This window comes from Hyposmocoma kahamanoa, unplaced genomic scaffold (assembly GCF_003589595.1).
Source record: "Hyposmocoma kahamanoa isolate Upper Pololo Valley unplaced genomic scaffold, ASM358959v1 78, whole genome shotgun sequence".
NCBI lineage: Eukaryota > Metazoa > Arthropoda > Insecta > Lepidoptera > Cosmopterigidae > Hyposmocoma > Hyposmocoma kahamanoa.
In genome coordinates this window covers 2,082,083-2,099,784 of record NW_020653945.1, presented here as the reverse complement: position 1 = coordinate 2,099,784, position 17,702 = coordinate 2,082,083, and the positions used below count along the sequence as shown (strand labels likewise).

General features: G+C 38.1%; 2 protein-coding genes across 3 annotated transcripts in view; both read right to left on the bottom strand.

Moving 5' to 3' along the window:
• Positions 1-25: 25 nt before the first annotated feature.
• LOC113233137 (dual specificity protein kinase Ttk-like) lies at positions 26-11,459 on the bottom strand. 2 transcript variants are annotated; one of them, XM_026468143.1, is made up of 6 exons: positions 10,581-11,459; positions 8,337-8,482; positions 6,781-6,941; positions 4,332-4,543; positions 2,582-2,729; positions 26-1,461 (listed from the first exon to the last, which is right to left on the bottom strand). In XM_026468143.1, the coding sequence occupies exons 1-6, from the start codon at positions 11,457-11,459 to the stop codon at positions 1,247-1,249; spliced, it is 1,761 nt and encodes a 586-aa protein (XP_026323928.1). In that variant the 3' UTR covers positions 26-1,246. The 2 variants fall into 2 exon arrangements, with proteins under 2 accessions (XP_026323928.1, XP_026323929.1); XM_026468144.1 differs by lacking the exon at positions 2,582-2,729 and having other exon boundaries at positions 1,314-1,461.
• Positions 11,460-13,143: 1,684 nt separating this feature from the next.
• Positions 13,144-17,702, bottom strand: part of LOC113233242 (histone-lysine N-methyltransferase EHMT2-like) — a 5,067-nt gene continuing 508 nt past the window's right edge. Inside the window, exons 3-7 of the mRNA XM_026468284.1 lie at positions 17,314-17,458; positions 16,312-16,470; positions 15,256-15,492; positions 14,161-14,345; positions 13,144-13,627 (exon numbers count right to left, since the gene is read on the bottom strand). Coding sequence (XP_026324069.1) covers positions 13,525-13,627; positions 14,161-14,345; positions 15,256-15,492; positions 16,312-16,470; positions 17,314-17,458 — 829 coding nt within the window. The 3' untranslated portion in view covers positions 13,144-13,524. The remainder of the gene's footprint in view (positions 13,628-14,160; positions 14,346-15,255; positions 15,493-16,311; positions 16,471-17,313; positions 17,459-17,702) is intronic.

The window sequence follows — 17,702 nt, the reverse complement described above, 5'->3', positions numbered from 1 at the left end:
AAGTAATGCCACCTTCTTTTCTGCCGCTAAGCGGTAATATGAGCGTTACTGCGTTCCGGTTTAGAAGGGTAAGGAAGCTGGTGAAATTACAGGCACATGGGACTTGTCAACTTATGTCTCAGAGTGGCGCAATGGCTGAGCCTCTAAGATCTTTAGCTCCGAGTGGCACTGCAACTGTTGCGGATAGGCGTGTCGTTTACCACCAGGTGCACGACTTGTTCGTCCTGTCACAAGTACAAAGTCTAATATTAAGGTTTTAATGAAGTCAACAGTCTTTCTTATTAAGTAAGTATTGAGTACCCACGATTACTCATTGATTGTTGCCAAAATATCCACTTATTAATAAACGTCACTCGGCTCTATTAAGTCCTGATTCCTTAATCAGTCACCACATTTCTTGTTACGGTATTACATTAAGTCGGTCTGAAAAAACTTTCTCTTAGGATTTTTCCATGTAATAGGATGGAAGCGAAACGCGCTACGTGTTTTTCGCTATTATTCCACGGACTTAAAAGCTTTTTCTGACGGGCTCGAGCCGATTACGCGTTAATAACATAGTAGTGTGGAAACAGCTTAGTCAAGTGATTGTAATCTTATAAATATAAGAGAGCTTGAAATCCGAGTGACTACTTTGACGATACACATTTAATATCGGACATAAAAGCTCTTTTAATACGTGTCTCAATTAAAAAATAGTACTTGACAGATACGCATTTTTCAGTTGCAAAATGAATTGTCTTTGGCTGTATAAACCGAAGCTCTTAAATAAATAATTTCAGAGTTTGAAAAAAATATTATGAGTCGTTAACGTCAAACATATACAAATTGCACAAACAAACCAGCGGTATGTGTCTGTACACAAAAACCGAATCTTGTTTTTCAGAATTTATATACACATATACGATAGTTGGGGTGCGTACAGATCTGGCGAATGTACTGCATGCGTGCTGCTTGCGTGCAGCTAGTATATGTGGCGCGCGAACAGATCGGACTACGTAGTGCACGTGCGCAGTTCGCGAGCCTTTAGCAAACAGGTGCATTTGCAACCCATTCGCCAGATCTATACGCACCCTTACAGAACAACAAGCGGGTACACAAGATACAACTAGTCAAGCATCCTACTTATCAGTTCAAGGGCACCATTTGGAACTTAGTGAATTTAACCACTACACACAGACACCTTAATTCACCGAGTATTACATGGAAAACTCCAATAATTTCACCTCAACAAATATTACAAATTATTCTACGTCAGCAATCTTTGTAGGACAAGTTTGTACTCTTGTGGCGTGAGCGCGACTTGCAGCTTCTCGATCACGGCTTGCGGCAGCTTTGGCTGCGGCGAGGGTTGGAGCTGCGGCTGCAAGTACGGAATGGCCAGCAGTTCACGAACTGTAGGTCGCTGCCGTGCGTTGTATGTTAAGCACCATTTGAGCGCCGATATTAGTGATGGAGGGAGGTCTGCAGATAGAAAAAAATTTGGGGCTTTTCAAGGCTAGAATGAAATCCGACATCTCTATTTCACGCATTGACTGCATGCATATTGAATTTAAATTAAAAATTTTAAATTATGTCTCCTCATTGTATTATTCATAAACATAGTTCTAAGGGTCGAAACACAAAACTGAGATGCGACGTCGCACGACACGACGCGTCGCAAGAATTTGCGAATTGCTCCGCATCGCGCATGCCCGCCGCACGAAATCGCATCGCAGCAATTCGCAGTTTTGTGTTTCGACCCTAAATACAGTTTATGTATGTATGAACTTATAAAAATTCACAATTCAAATGAACTTGTGCTCTGTAATTGGATGAATAATGAGTCGAGGATGATTCAAATGAAACAAGTTCGGCTAATTATTCCATAAGCGTGACCAATATTCAATCGATAGTCGACAGAATATTTATCGATTGCAATCTCTAGCTGCTCGCAAGCGGGCACCACTTTTACGCAATGAACTGTCATTTTACTCCGTCTTCAAAAGAGACAGACTATAAGTATATTTACAACCCTACACTAGGTGGGACTTTTTTTTAAATAATACTAAATACGTGCGCCTGCGACACTGTGACTGTCAAGCGACACGCCTGTCCAAAGCAGTTGCAGTGCCACTCAGAGCTTTAAATCGCAAAGATCTGAGGTACACTGCCGCTACGCCTGTTATCCTAAGACAAGTCCCATGTGCCTGCCTGTAATTTCACCAGCACCCTTACCCTTCAAAGCCGAAACACAGTAAAGCTCACATTACTGCTCGGCGGCAGAAATAGGTAAGATGGCAGTACGTCTCTGCACAAACACTTTCACAGGGAATTCAACTACAGGTTCGATTCCCGGGCCGGGAGAAATATTTATATGGCCTACATCTATTTATCTCGGGGTGTAATTTGCGGTTGTCAATGTGTGTGTCCATGGCACTCGCGACTCAGGGTTTCCCAAGTGCGGGGCTATGTTGAGTGTGTGCGTTATTATTAAAGGTGTAATTCTAATATGCTAATACTATTTTACATTACTTTCTAAATTTGTTATCTCTAATATTACGACTGAAGAACTTGAATTTTTTTATCATTTAAGTGTACTCACGCTGCACAGGCGGGTATTCAATCCGATGATTAGGATCGAGTATGGCAGCTAACTTGGCCAGGTTAGGGATGTGTCCGAAGGGCGTGCGCCCGTACACCATGCTGTACAGAATGCACCCCAATGACCACACGTCCGACCGAAATGAGATCTAGACAAAACATAATTATTAAATTAATTTACTTCCTTTTTTTCCTTGTACTTACGAGCGATGGACAAGCGGGGGCCGAGCATTGCGAAACTTGGAAATATTTAAATCCGTTACCCATCGTACGGAATTATGCCTTATATATAGAAAGAAAGAGTCCTATATATGATAACACTTATGGATCCTAGTTATCTGAATAAATGAATTTGAATGTGAATTTTGATATGAGTTATACATTGCGTTGGATTTCTTTGATAGTTTGATATCTAGCAAGCTTGATATTTCCACGCAAGCAACAAGGAACGTTTGCGGAGCACAGCACCACTGGCCAATCACAGAGCAGCAGCCGGTTCGGAAGTGTCGACAACCCAAACAAAAGCAAGGCGCCGCGCATGCGCGCAAGTCTCTCCGCGACACGAAGCGGAAGACACAAGAACGTCTTTGCGGATGGCAGATTTCTACGCCGTGTACTCGGCTAACGCAAGCAACGAAAAACGTGAACCTGGCATTAGCATGGAGAAACGCGCCAGTAAATAGATCCTAGATTCTATGAACATCTACCCATAAATCTAAAGTGTTAGAAATCGTTTCATACCCGATATAAAGTCGTTTTAGTGGATAATGAATTCTCCAGGAGAAATTGTAATTTTATTTTTATTTGACGCTGTCAAATTTGAACAATATTTTGTTTTTTTTTTACTTATACTATTTTTATCGAGTTCTTAGGTATTCGCGATTGTTACGCATTAATGAAACTATTTTTCCGGATTTAAATCGCGTATATTTGTTTTTTCAAACAGACCAACGTTTCGGGCCCTTTACAGGTCTCATGGTCACGGTTGACAGACTGATTGCGTCTTTAATGTACTATATTTTATGCTGCCCGTTGCGATAAAAAAGTTTGATAGTAAACAAACTCATGAATGCTAACTGTAGTTATTTTAATTACCTACGAATTACCATGACACCCAAATAGATATAGATACGTATGTAACACTATTTATCGTTAAGATTTACAAAATTCACATTAACCATATTTTGTATTAATTTGCTGTTATAATAATTTTGTTACATTATTTTAAGAAAGTTTTACATCTGGCAACTATTCTGACATTAAAACAAATTAAACTGTAAGTCCCCAACCCGCATTAGGCCAGCGTGGCGGACTATGGCCTAAACCCTCGTCTGAAAGGAGACCCGAGAGAGGGTTGATGATGATAAAACTGTAATTTGTTGGAACAAGGTTTAAATTTACGTGAACTTATTCGACTATAACCCGTTTTATTCCGGCTTCTTGACCGTGATTTCTTTAGATGTTATGAAGCGGATTTTTGCTGTGTGCGTAGATTTCATGAATGAAATAGAACCCGTAGATCCGCCGGCTTACCTCGCGCTGATTGGTTGAAATGGGACAAGTTATGACGCGTTTATAGTGAATATTTTGAATACGTTTGTTAAGTGGTGGGGTATGCGCGCTGTTTAGTACAATCTTTTGGTAATACGCGGAAAATGTTAGGCAAGCTGTTGGGAATCGAGTTATATGGACGCCTCGGCACTGGTAGGTGTTCGTAGAATGGAAATTTGGGAGTGCAACAGGGGGTTTACCTTGATAGGCGCTTCACCATTAGAGGCGCCGTAGCCGCCGGCGCCGCCCATGAGCGCCTCCGGGCTGATGTAGGAGTAGGTCCCCGTGGCCTGCGCGCGCACCACGCTAGTCGCGTCACCGCTGATCGCCGACGCGATGCCGAAGTCAATGAGCTTCAAACGTCCACTCACTAGAAGGAAGTTCGCCGGTTTCAGGTCCGCATGGATTACACCTGAGCAAAACATTTAAATCAGTTCATAAAAACTCCATAGTTAAAGGCAAAGGAGGCGTGTGCTGCCTCGGTTAGGTTTTAGATGCTATTACGGAAAGATTTTGTTTTATAATATCAAGTGACGGGACGAACGATTAATTATTTAACCAGCGACTTCACAATTATTATTATTATTATTTTATTATTCATTTATTTGGATCTCCAATAAAGAGTACACTATACATTACAATAAGATATACAAAACATATAAACAACATTAACATTCTATAAAAATACTTATTAAGAGAGAAAAGAGAATCCATAACTATTATTCTGCTCTTCCATCACGTATACCACCAGTGGCGTAGCGTGCCTGTAATTTCACCAGCACCCTTTCCCTTCAAAACCGGAACGCAGTAATGCTCACATTATACAAGATGGCAGTACTTCTCTGTACGAACTTTCTAACATGGAACCCTACTACGACTAAATATATTCGAGTCTGGAGTGCTTTTTTTTCTAGTAGTCGCTACATTTGTTCGTAATAACCTCGGTCTATTTGAATTTAACAAGAGTGCACGTCGCAAAGACAAATTAATACTCCCACAACCGATCCTAGAAATGTTTAAAAATGGTCCATACTACAGAGGAATACAAATTTATAATAAAATACCCATTCGTATAAAAAAATAGTCAAAACAGTTTATTCACCTCCAATCTAAAGTCACTTCTAATAAAAAAAGCGTACTATTCTGTCTCAGAGTTCTTGCAATATAACAAAAGATCTCATTGTGTTTAACCTACGCACATATTAAGTACCCTGTTCGTAACCAAGTAGTTTTTTAACACACATAATATTAATTATTGGAAATACATTTTTAAGATTTAAGTATATTTTGCTGTGCCCTGACATGCCATGTGGTTCTAAAATTTCATGTTACAAGTATTTTTGTACCATGGTTGCAATAAACGTCATTTCGTTTCATTCGAAATAAACAATACTCGACCAAATCAAAACACAACGTCCAGAATGAAGCTTCATTTGCATCATGCGTCTTTTAAGTTGGTGGAGTATTATTTTAGTATATAATTTGACTGTAATGGTTTCGGACGGAGAAGAGAGTACATGGCCTGTTTGAAATGTATTTGTCAACTTGTGTTTATGTTTTCTTTTCTTTTTTTTTTAACACACACTAATAGCTCGGCACTATGGAAACCCTGTATCGAGGGTGCAATGGACACACTCATGAGTTGACAACCACAAATTATACCCAAATTCACGACAGAAATAAATATAGGCCATACAAATATTTCTTCTGGCCCGGGACCTCTGCGTGGCAGTCCAGTATGGTAACCGTTCGGCCATGGAGGCAGTTAATGTAGTATGTTGAACACACATTTGATCCAAAAAAAATTGTCTAACTCTGGAATGTGTGACATATTGGTGCACTGTCAATATTGTTAATCTAGAAACAGCAGATGGGATTGATACCTACCCACATTTTTTGTTTTTTATTTTTATTTTTCTTTAAATTGAGGCGGATGGCCTCAATTTAAAAAAGAAGAAAAGAAGGGCCAGGTCAAGAGTACCCTTAACCGACGAGCGTGTATGAAAGCATTGATGCGTGTTGATGAGGCGAAAGATGTGTGTCAGGACCGTAGCAAGTGGAAGACTGTTGTCTCTGCCTACCCCGTTGGGAAAAAGGCGTGAAGTATATGTATGTATGTTAAATAGCAAGAGTTTAGTTATTATTACAAATGAGTCACGTTAGCGTAATTATTAATATTATTTTTTGTGTGTATTCTTCTTTCAACTTCAACTTTTGTATCTATGGCTCCGTCGTTTTGCGCGACGATTTTGCCAACGTCAGGGTTGAAAGACATGTAGAGCGGTGGTGAGATAGATTGCCGGTTATTAAAATACTTCGTTATTATTCGTTATTTATATATATATATATATATATATATAATATATATATATATAACCGTCAATGTGATATTTTAATGACATTACAAAAATATAATTTGAGGGCTCATGTTATTTTCTTTCTTTTTAGGAAGAGATTGTTAGTTTTTTTTAATTTGTTTAGTTTGTAACTTTTAATTTATTTACCGAGATGGTGAATGTGTACGGTTAAACCAGAAATGGTTTTGTTATTAGCAGCTTAGATTTAAGTTCTTCTTTTTGCACACGTTTCTTAATAATAAAAAATCCATCTATCAGTAAAACAAACGGTCTCGCTTAAAATAACACCAACCATGTTCATGGATGTAGTGTACGCAGTGGAGCATCTCTTCCCAGTAATGCAGCACGAGCGCAGGCGGAAGCGAGCCCGCGCGCGCTTTCAGAAACGACGACAGGTCCGTCTCGCCCACCTCCAATACCATACGCAGGAATTGATTTGCCCGGTCATATTCACTACGGAATTGTCACATGATTAAATTACTTAAATCACATAAATGTATTGAAGAGAATAGTTTTCATGATTTTTTATTGCAAAAGATAGTAGGCGATGGAGCACGCTCACCTAAATAATGCGTATACACTCTCGCTTTGCAAAGGTTCAAGTTATAGCATTCAAACTCTAGTCTGCAGCCAGGGAATTCCACTTTATACCCGTCTGCCACATTTATGTGTATAAAGGTGGTGCTAGTATGACCAACAACGTATGTAACGCTTTCTATGTTTTTTCTTTCTGTTTCTTTGTAGATATTGTAGTGATTTAAAGTATTTTTTTTAAGAATAAAAATCACAACTCTCATATATTTGCGAATGACGGCCTCCGTGGTCGAGTGGCTTGCACACTGATTTTCATGGTGTCGCCATCTCTGAGCACCCGGGTTCGATCCCCGGCCCGGTCAGTGTAGAAAACTAAATTTTCTATATTGTCTTGCGTCTGGGTGTTTGTGATACCGTCTTTGTTTCCGATTTCCATAACACATGTTCAGCTACTTAAACCTAAATATACTAAATATATTTACTTACCTAAACATATTTGAATATTTATTTATTTGTTATGTGGAAACCTAGAATGTTTCACCTTTTCCATATAACAAATAAAATTAGAATTATATTTTTTTCTTAAAAAAATATACTTTAAGTCGCTCTCCTGTAATATTTTCCAAATGCACGTTAGACTTTTAACCTTTCCGATATAATTCGATATAATTTATGTATAAAATAATTAAGTTTTTGACATCTATTAATACATTCAGCTAGGAAGATGAAAATCAAAATTGTAAGATTTTATTTTATAATAATTTATTGCATATCCCATCCAGGGTGAATTCCGACTATGAAATTGAATTATTACTCAAACTCGAATGTTTGCAATCTCTCCCTTGAAATAAAAAAATCTGTAGGGATGACACAGTTCTATAAAAAAATTTAAGTTGGTTTCATACAATGGCGATTTGAAACTTCTATTGAACAAAATTTACCACCGATTTCAAGATTAATAATATCAATAACCTAATAGAATTTCGGAAAAAAATATTGAGATTGTGATAATAGTAAAAGGTGACTGTAAACAATCTGAGGTGACAACCCTAAAAATCATGTTTTCATTGCCATTTCCTACATCGAATTTGGCTACAGTATAGGACAAACAAGTCGCGCGTCTTCCGGAGAGTTCCCGCCCAGTCTCTGGAATTCTCGCAGCTACCGTATCGTATCTAATTGGTATATCACTCAATCGAAATAAAGTTCAATATGCAAAGTACAATTTCGTTACAATAATTCGCTTCCATTCCATTCTGCAGCAATGTAAATTGAGCGTAAATGAGAAACAATAGATAAAATGTAATGTCTTACTAGTCATAAAGCCTGATAACCCTGTTAGAATCTTGCAGCTCTCTCAATAGCCGCACCTCGTTGATGTAGCCCTGCGCCAGCTCATGGTCCGTGGCCAGATACACACATTTCACGGCATACTCGCATGATGTCCCTACTTCTAACACCTGAAACAAACAATTAGTGGTAGCTTTAGCTTAAGTACATACCTATAAATTTAAATTCATATATGTATAAAATTAAATTCTATAATCTCGTATAAAATTTTTCAAAATGGCAGTTTCACCCTTTCTACAAAACCGACGATATTAAAGCATTTCACAGTATTAGCAAGGAGTTATTTATAAAAAGATACAAAACTTATATATGCCTCCTACTTCTATCCTGTGTATCCATAATCCTATGCTGGAACATGCTTTTCAAATTTGGTGTCCCTATTTTAAAAAAGACATTCTTATGTAAAGAAGACGAGAGAGAAGGTTCAGAGGAGAGCAACAATGGTTCAGTCCTTAAAAAGCATATCTTTCAAAGAACGCCTCCAAGAATTAAAATTGACTACTTTGGAACAACGAATGAACAATGAGATCTCATAGAGACTTACAGAATACCCAATGGGCACAATAATGTGCAAAACATGAAGGATATGTCCCTAATGAATCACAACTGCCAATTGAGAGGTGACTCTCTGAAGCTAACCAAGCCTCCATGAGTTAGCAATCCCAGAAAACACTTCTTGCCACTTTGCATTTCGAACTTGTAGAATTTGCTCCCAGAAACAGTAATGAATAGTTTCAAAGCTACAATTGATAAGCATTTTGAAAACTAACAATATACAAATGCAGTGATATACACGCATCAGCTCATAGAGCTACTAGTGTATTATTTAAATAATAATAATAATAATGATATGGTGCGACAATAGGGTGCCAACCCCTCATAGAGGAATGGCATAAGTGGAGTTACATCAAACATGTTTATTGCTCCATTAGATACAGAACAATATAACCCACAACCTCTCCAATTCTTGTAACTCTATCTACACTATTAGTCGCTAAAGTTACAAGAATTGGAAGCAAAGAAGAATGAGAAAAGCATTAAATACTCAATGTACTTTTGAATGGTTCTTTTATACATGTTGTAAGTGCGCATTTGACCTCCATCTCACCTGATGGAAGGTGACAATGAGGTAGATGATGGGGCATATAATTACATGCTGCAGGCCCAAGCAAGTATGCCCTCAGTTTTGTATGAAAAACTTACTTTTCTAGTTACTTTATGATAATCATAGGGTGGTATTCCAGAACTCTACTCAATGCTCAAGTCAGGTCAAAGTCAAAGTCAAAGTCAAAGATTATTTATTCCATAGGTAAAATAAATTTACACTTGAAAACGTCACATTTAAGCTACTGCTCGTTCACTACGCTGACCTCCCTGAGAAGAACGAGCAAGAAACTCTAGGGATTGCTCTTTTCAAATAAACTTAAATGCTATGGAATACACTTTGAATCAAATTTGTGTGGATTCTGGAGCCATGTCGTCTTTCCATACATCTTTATCTAACACGTAGTCTTCAATTTTGTAATATGATTTTTCGATCAAAATATTTTTAATGTAGTTTTTAAACTTAGGAAATGATAAACTTAATATATGCTCCGGAATCTTATTGTAAAAAAATTTTAAACAGGATTTGAGCAGACTTGAGTATGATTTCAAGCACTGGTAATACCACCCTAATGGCAAGGCCTTGAGTATGATTTTCAGTGCTCACTGCAATACTCAAGTCCTGACTTGAGTATTGAGTGGAGTTCTAGAATACGATCCATAGTATATATAGTGCAAAATTGAATGCAATATTTTCATTATAAACATAACACACATAAGCCATAGAGCTCCTTATGAAAGAGTTGGTTCAGGGAAGTACTGCTACCTTACCTATTTATGACACCAAGCAGTAATGTGAGCATTACTGCATTCCAGTTTCGAAGGGTAAGGCTGCTGATGAAATTACGGGCACAGGGGACTTGTCAACTTATGTCTCAGGGTAACGGGCGCCGTGGCAAGATGCTTGCGATTTAAACATGAGCTTGTCCTTAATGGGCACTGGACCTGGTTTAGTACCAGGTGTATGACTTGTTCGTCCTGTCACTTGATATTTAAAAAAAAAATTGTATATACATAATGTAGTGTGGGTCTGAATCACTTCACATATTATGTACATTTAGATGTACACATGGGGCCTTAGGAGGATAAACAAGATTCACATACCTTATAAACTTCGCTTGATCCTCCAACACCTAATTTCTTAATAAACATGTACTTCTTGTCTTTTATACTGGTAGTCTTAAACAACACTTTGTGACTGCCGCTCATTGGGCCTTGCGGGTAAGATGGAGTGGCAGCATATGAAGTGGGCAACGGTTTCCTGTTCACGGGAGTTACAGGCACTGGAGCCAGACACTGTGAATTTTCTGGTTTATTTTCTAGATCATCCTTTTTTGTAAATAATTCACATCTCACTTTATCCCTATTTTGAATTAAGTTTTGCGCTTGTGTCTTCTTATTGCTGTTCTTTGCTGAGCCTGGTGTGAATTTCCTTATGCCAGACTTAAATTTAGGTGTACTAGTTTTTATTTTGTTTGTACTACTTGGAGGCTTCATCTCTGGTGTTTTTTTGACTGCCGAACTGATATTGCTTTGTATTATTCTCGGGTTATTGTTGTGCGTCATCAGTACACCGCGCTTTTTGACCTCTGAACTCGGATAAGGATTTGGAACTATAATCTTTTGTGCACTGTTAGATATAATGCTTTGTTTGTTTGGATAAGTCTGATTTGACGTCCAAATTTTATCGGAGTTCTCTTTATTACGCTCACTGAGCGCGACTTTCTTTTCTGAAGAGCATTCTTTAATTTCTTTCGGCTGGGTGGCTTTGTAGGAGGGCGTGGAAAATTCTTTCTTTACAGGCTTTCGGGGAGATTTTTGAGCTACAGTCAGTCCGGTGGAGTCGTCGCTATCGTCGGCGGACGTGTAGCTGTCGTCAGGACTTTGGGACTGAGTCAGGGGCATCAAATTTGCCAACAATGCCGACATCGGCATTGGGGCCAATTTCACACTGTTTGAAGTCGGTTCTGTGTTACCACTCATGTTTTTAACGTTTTAGCGTTTTCGCTTTAGGCACATTTACAGATATATTATACTACTTTGAATACTTTTCAAAAGACTTTAATTTATTTACAAAGTAAACGTTTTTTACGAAACACCAATTCCACAAATCCGTTGAGAAACTTTTGAAAATTTGACAGTTGTTTGTTGACGTACGGAAACGGTCTGTTCGTTTCAAAAAAAGGAATTAAACAACACGATACACAGTGATCAAAAATCCTGTCAAACTGGATATTTCGAGTGAAGCTTAGCAATTGATACGCTTTAATTTTATCCAAACCCTTCCAAACCAATGATTAAAATTTTATGCGATTTTTATACTAACCTTAGAATTCACAAAAATGATTATGACTCAAAAAATAAAAATATTTCTACATGTTTAGTAACTAAAATTACTATTAATGTAGCTTCGTCTGTTTTCCAAAATGCAGTTGTAATTTCAGAAAATTTAAAATTTCCTTAAAACCATTAGTTTTTTTTTATTCTGCATATTTTCACATTACTATCATTCAAAAATACTTTTGAAATCTTAAGGCAATGCATACTATTGTCACAGAAAATCAGCTGTTAATTCCATGGGTAATTTTGGAGAAAGTATAAAGTTAACGAAAAATCGACATTAAGTTACATAACTGTCTAGATCATAGATTTAGTATATAGGTAAATCTATGGTTATACCCTTACCTTGTACGTACCTTTGCGTGACCTTTGCCTAGGCGGGCTTTTGAACTTACAATTACAGCCTTTACAAAGATTATTTTTATTTTAAGTATATTTATCAAGAAAAAATGAAGAAAGAAATAGTGATGAAGAAAGTTACTACTATGTTCCTAATCCTGAAAATTCCAGTAATTGCGAATTAAAGTTTTTGTTCAAAGCATTGACCTATTGGTCATTGGTTCAAAGTGATAGAAAATAATGTGATTTAAGTGAAAGTGAAAACATAAATATTGACTCCCGCCGCTTAAAAGACTATGTAAAAAACCCATATAAGTGAACTAAGTTAAATTGAAAACATAATGTATTAGAACTACTATGGAAAATACTGAGTATCCCGATAATTAAACGAAGACATGGCTCAAAGGACTTTGTTCCAAGCCAAAAGTCTTAATATAAAAACACCTTTACCAACCAGAACGAATGGTTAAAAATTTATTTAAAAAATTATGACAAAATTGCCGAGTACGCTGTCGCATCAATTTCAAATCGCTCGCAAGGCTCTTAGGGACGTATTCCAGAACTCTACTCAATGCCCAAGTCAGGACTTGAGTATGATTTGTAGTGCTTGAAATCATACTCAAGTCCTGACTTGACCATTGAGTAGAGTTCTGGAATACGACAGACTATGAAATAATTTTATGCCTACCCTTGAGGGTTTACTTGACTCCACTCCTTTATTGTTCTTAGATTTGACTGCACGACTTTTTTTATATACATACATATACTGCTGGTAATTCTCCGAAAAATCTCAAATGGTGGAAATTTTCCCGGAGAAATTCCCGAAAAATTTGAAAAATTTCTTTTCGAAGGTTCATATTATTATGTTCTACGTTTAGAAATGCCTTTTGAAGTTTTATTTAGCGTGAATTATAAAATAAACTTACATAGCTAAAGCCACATAGAAAAAGAGTGTACGGATTAATAAAAATGCATTTTTTCTTCTGATTCTGTATACATTCACGATTGTTATACATAACAATATCATTATTATTTAAATTATAGCCTATTTAAAAATAACTTAAATTACAACAGTTACACAAAAATACTAATTTTATTGTGAGTTTGTCCGAAAACCGTGGCGGGCTGCGGCGCACTGTGTGTTTTGAGATCTGAGATGTACTGGTTAAAACTTTCTGTGATAAGAATTTCGCTAGTGTCAATGCAGTACTACCAATAATGGTAGTAACACGCAGTTATCAACGTGACGGCGTTAGTTTAAATATTTATCGATCTTATCTTCCAGTACTGTCGTCACTTTTTTTATTTCTCCGCCTGCTTTGTCCACATCTTGACAAAATTTTATTCAATTAATTATCGTCCACGTCGATTACGACTCTGTTTGCTGTTCCGTGTATCTGCAGTCGGGTGTACCGCACTCGCATTTCATCCATTTTGACTTTACTGACCAGAATTTTTCTCCGTAATCAAATCTGTGAAAATAAAGACGTAATATTTTAGCAATTTGTTTCTTTTATTTTTTAGCGATTCGTGAATATTTTAAAATTAAACCCTTTGGTCAGTACACGTACTAGTGATGTGCACTGTAAATCGATAATTAATATTCGACATCCAACGACAGAACTCACTGCCTAGCCCTTACAACAGTGTATAGTCTTTATCAATGATCTTATAATTATTTGTCTTCATTGATACCTGTTTGCGAGTTTGTTCGAAAAACAGTCCCATTTCATTTTATAGCATGTGGTGGTTATTCATTTATAACTTTTTTTTAAATATTGAGGTAAATATTCTTGATTTTGGCTTAAAAGTCCTTCAGTCGAAATATGAAAGATATAAATTATCGAAATATAAATATAAATACAGAAAGTAATACCAAAATTAAAAATTCTTTTCTACATTATTCATGACTAGTGTTGCTATTGTGTATGTAGTGTTGCCAGTAACTACCACGATGTCAGCGTTAAGTTCCATTTTTGCCTTGTACATATGCACAAATACTAACGTAAGTTCGTCTCCAATGCGTATGTCACGAGCAGCAAAGAGAGTGACAGTAGGTAGGCGCAGATCTCTAGTGTTGGTGAAGACGCGTACTGGTGCAAGGTTGGGCCTGCAGCTATGGTTGATAAACCGGGCTGCACCGCCCCAGCGGCCGGCGTCCACGCAAAGGAGCGTCTTTTCGGAGCATTGCTAAGAAAGAAACCAACCAATTCGTTACAGTAACCTAGCTCTGTGGATAGATGGCGCTAGGGTGTGACTAGTTGCGCCGTCGATTTTTGTGATCGAAGTGGTATTTTATTAAACCGAAAAGAAACGCATTATGTCTATGTAATAAGAGCAAAAATGACGTTGTGCGTTTGATTTAGGCGAAGCGATCTGAGAACGAACGTGAGAGGTTCTTTCATAAGAGCAGTGTGCGGCTAGCGCGGTGTTCATCGTACGACTGACGAGACCGCTACCTGTGGAACCGTTTGTTATTTTTTTGTGAATATACTCCTGATGTTATTATTATTCTTTCTTTCTTTAAGAGAGAGTTTTTTTGTTTGTCCAATCTTTGTGTCAATATGGCTGTGGCCGAACGGTTACCATGTTGGACTGCCACGCAGAGGTCTCAGGTTCGATTCTCGGGCCGGGAGAAATATTTCGTATGGCGTACATTTATTTCTTTCGTAAGTTTGGGTGTAATTTCTATGTGTATGTCCATGGCACCCGCGACACAGGGTTTCACTAATGCGGGCCTATGTTGTGTGTGTGCGTTATTATTATTATTGTAATAAAGATAATACCTCTAACTATGGGGGGCTGTTGCATTCGGTGGTGTGGGAAAAAGAGCAAAACATTTAATTACAAAACAAACGTAATCAACTTTCATCGGTAGTTACATATGTAATTTTGCAATTTTCGTCCATTATACAAAGGTTCAAGTTAAACTGGTGGTTTTGAAGTGAAACAATTAACGACACCCGCCAATTATTTCGAATTAGGGCTGGCCAATCGGAGCGCAGTTGTCACCGTAATGATTTGGCAGAATAGTTTTCAAACAAATGAAATAACATTTCGTCTCTATATCAAGGTTATATACTCGATGACTTGCACCTACCTCGAGCAGGTCCGGCTTGACGTCGAGCGCGAACATGTACTGGTCCATGGTCCTGGAGTCGGCGTCGGCCATACTGAGCAGCTCCCCGCAGTAGGTGGCGACGGGCGTGCCCCGCGGCGCGGCCGCCATGGCGCGGAGGCCCCACCCCCGCGCGCCGCCGCACCGGAACACTTGGGCGCGAATGAACAGCGACCCGCGCACGCACAGCGGGCTTATTATTGTATTCTTGCACTTCCTCTGTAAAGTTAGGGCGCGTTCTCATTGTGTCGTAACGTTTTATTTATCGCTGGACGACTGTTGCAAATATAAAAAAAATATACATAATTTCATTAAGAATAGAATACGTTTATTTGCCAGAATACAGTAATTACAAAGGTCTTAAGTAAAATTAGGTACATTGTATTCAACCTGCAAGCAGATGTTAATAATCAAATATTAATGGGATTCAATGTTTCTTTAGTCTCTACAGTTTCTAATTAATGTAATGAATTTGTAAATTCTAAGTATTCTTTATTACTACAGAAGCAATGTGTCAAAAGCCATTTTGTCAATTTTAATTTAAAAGTATGTACTTGTAACAATTTAATTTCGTTTGGTAGAAGAAAGAAAGAAGGTATCCATAATATTAACCTTAGAACTAAGTCCAAACTCATGGTACCACGATTCGCAAAGATCTGAGGGGCACTGCCACTGCGTCAGTCACCCCGAGACACAAGTTGACAAGTCCTATGTGCCTGTAATTTCACAAGCGCCCTTACCCTTCTAAACCGAAACACAATAATGCTGACATTACTGCTTGGCGGCAGAAATAGGTAATGTGGCAGTACTTCCCTAGACGAACTCTTCCACTGCTACTAAACCTACTGACCTTTTCTACATTGGTTCTGGTCGGAATGCCCTGGATAATGCCTCAGAGTGAACGCCGTTATTTTGGTCCTCATAGTATAGAAAATTCTCTAGTAAGACCAGGTGGATGGTGTGGTGGTCTGGTAGATTATTATCATTAATTCTAAATATATTAAATTTATTGTAATAAAGTGAGCTGAAAAAATTTACCGCGTCACAGCCGCAGGTCTGGTTGCAGTCGAATAACATAGGCGGGTCGTGGTAAGGGAAGCCGGGCTTGAGCCGATCACGGACCCACCACCGACGAACGCCCAGGACCACGCACTCGCAGTTCCCAGACGTGCAGTCCCCGGACGTGCACGAACAACCCTGTGCGACGACATTGAAAAATATTCTTTTATTATCGCATATAAATCAACAAACAGACAAAGAGATTCACTCTTTCGAAAGTGGTTTCCTCTGTGGACATTTGCCAGTCGGAGTAATAATGTAGACTTGTTAGTTTACACATGCGAAACGGAGAAGAGATAGGAGTTCGTGGTTTCATGATGAAAGCCCATTACTTAAGCGGATCGACTAATATGGATTACTAACGTGTCTACAATGAGTCGTTATTGTTTACCGAAGTGAAGAAGCGAAACAATCTCATTGTTTACCAAAGCGGAGTGCAGGGGAGAGGATTTAGTTAATTTCAGTTTTACACCGGCGAGACGAGGATTGAAATTTGTGTGACAAAATCTATCTTAGCCCATCTTCAATGGATATAGTCTGGATTGACGAGAATGAGCGAGGCGAGAATTGAAGTCTCTGTTGATGTAACATTGAACCGTATTGCTGCCTCCATAGAGTATTATACTCTTTAACGGAAAAATTTGCGAGTGCCCGCACTGTGTCGCGCGAGCTCGCGTTGTCTATTAATATCAATCGCGAGAACGGAGTACCCCACGTATGATTTGAGATTTAAAAAAAAAAGATGTTTCATCTGATTCTTCTTCTGTTAACATATTTAATAATAATAATTTACGGGACATGTTACTTCAGCCGCGAATTCATAGCTGGATGAACTGAACAGCACTAAATCTTCACTCCACAATCCTAACGCGAATTCTTTTCTTCTTATTAATGGCAATTTTTGGTGGTAATGTAGATTTCAATTCTCGTCTCGTCTCGCCTCGCAGGTGGAAAACCACCTTAATAGATTCATTTGTTTACCTGCAGACTTTGCGTAGTGCAGTCGATGGCGATTGGCTGCGGAGTCACGTGCGCGGTAATATACGTAAAGTCGTCCGGCAAGGGCGTGTCGTCTACTTCGTTCACACAGGGGAGCGGGTGCGGCTCTCGACCGCGCGATATGTCGCTAAGAAGGAATATTCAATTAACATAATTGTTATCATTTACATCAAATTAAAATTTCTCAAGTAGAAAAAAATTACTTCATTTTTATTTCATAGTTTTAAAGGAACAATTGAAATATGAAATTTATTAAACATTTAGGAAATGGAACTACTTTTTTTTATCTAAATCGCGTATAATGTTTTTTTTTTCAAACAATCCAACGTTTCGGACCATTTACTTTATTGGTCTCGGGATGAACTCGATAT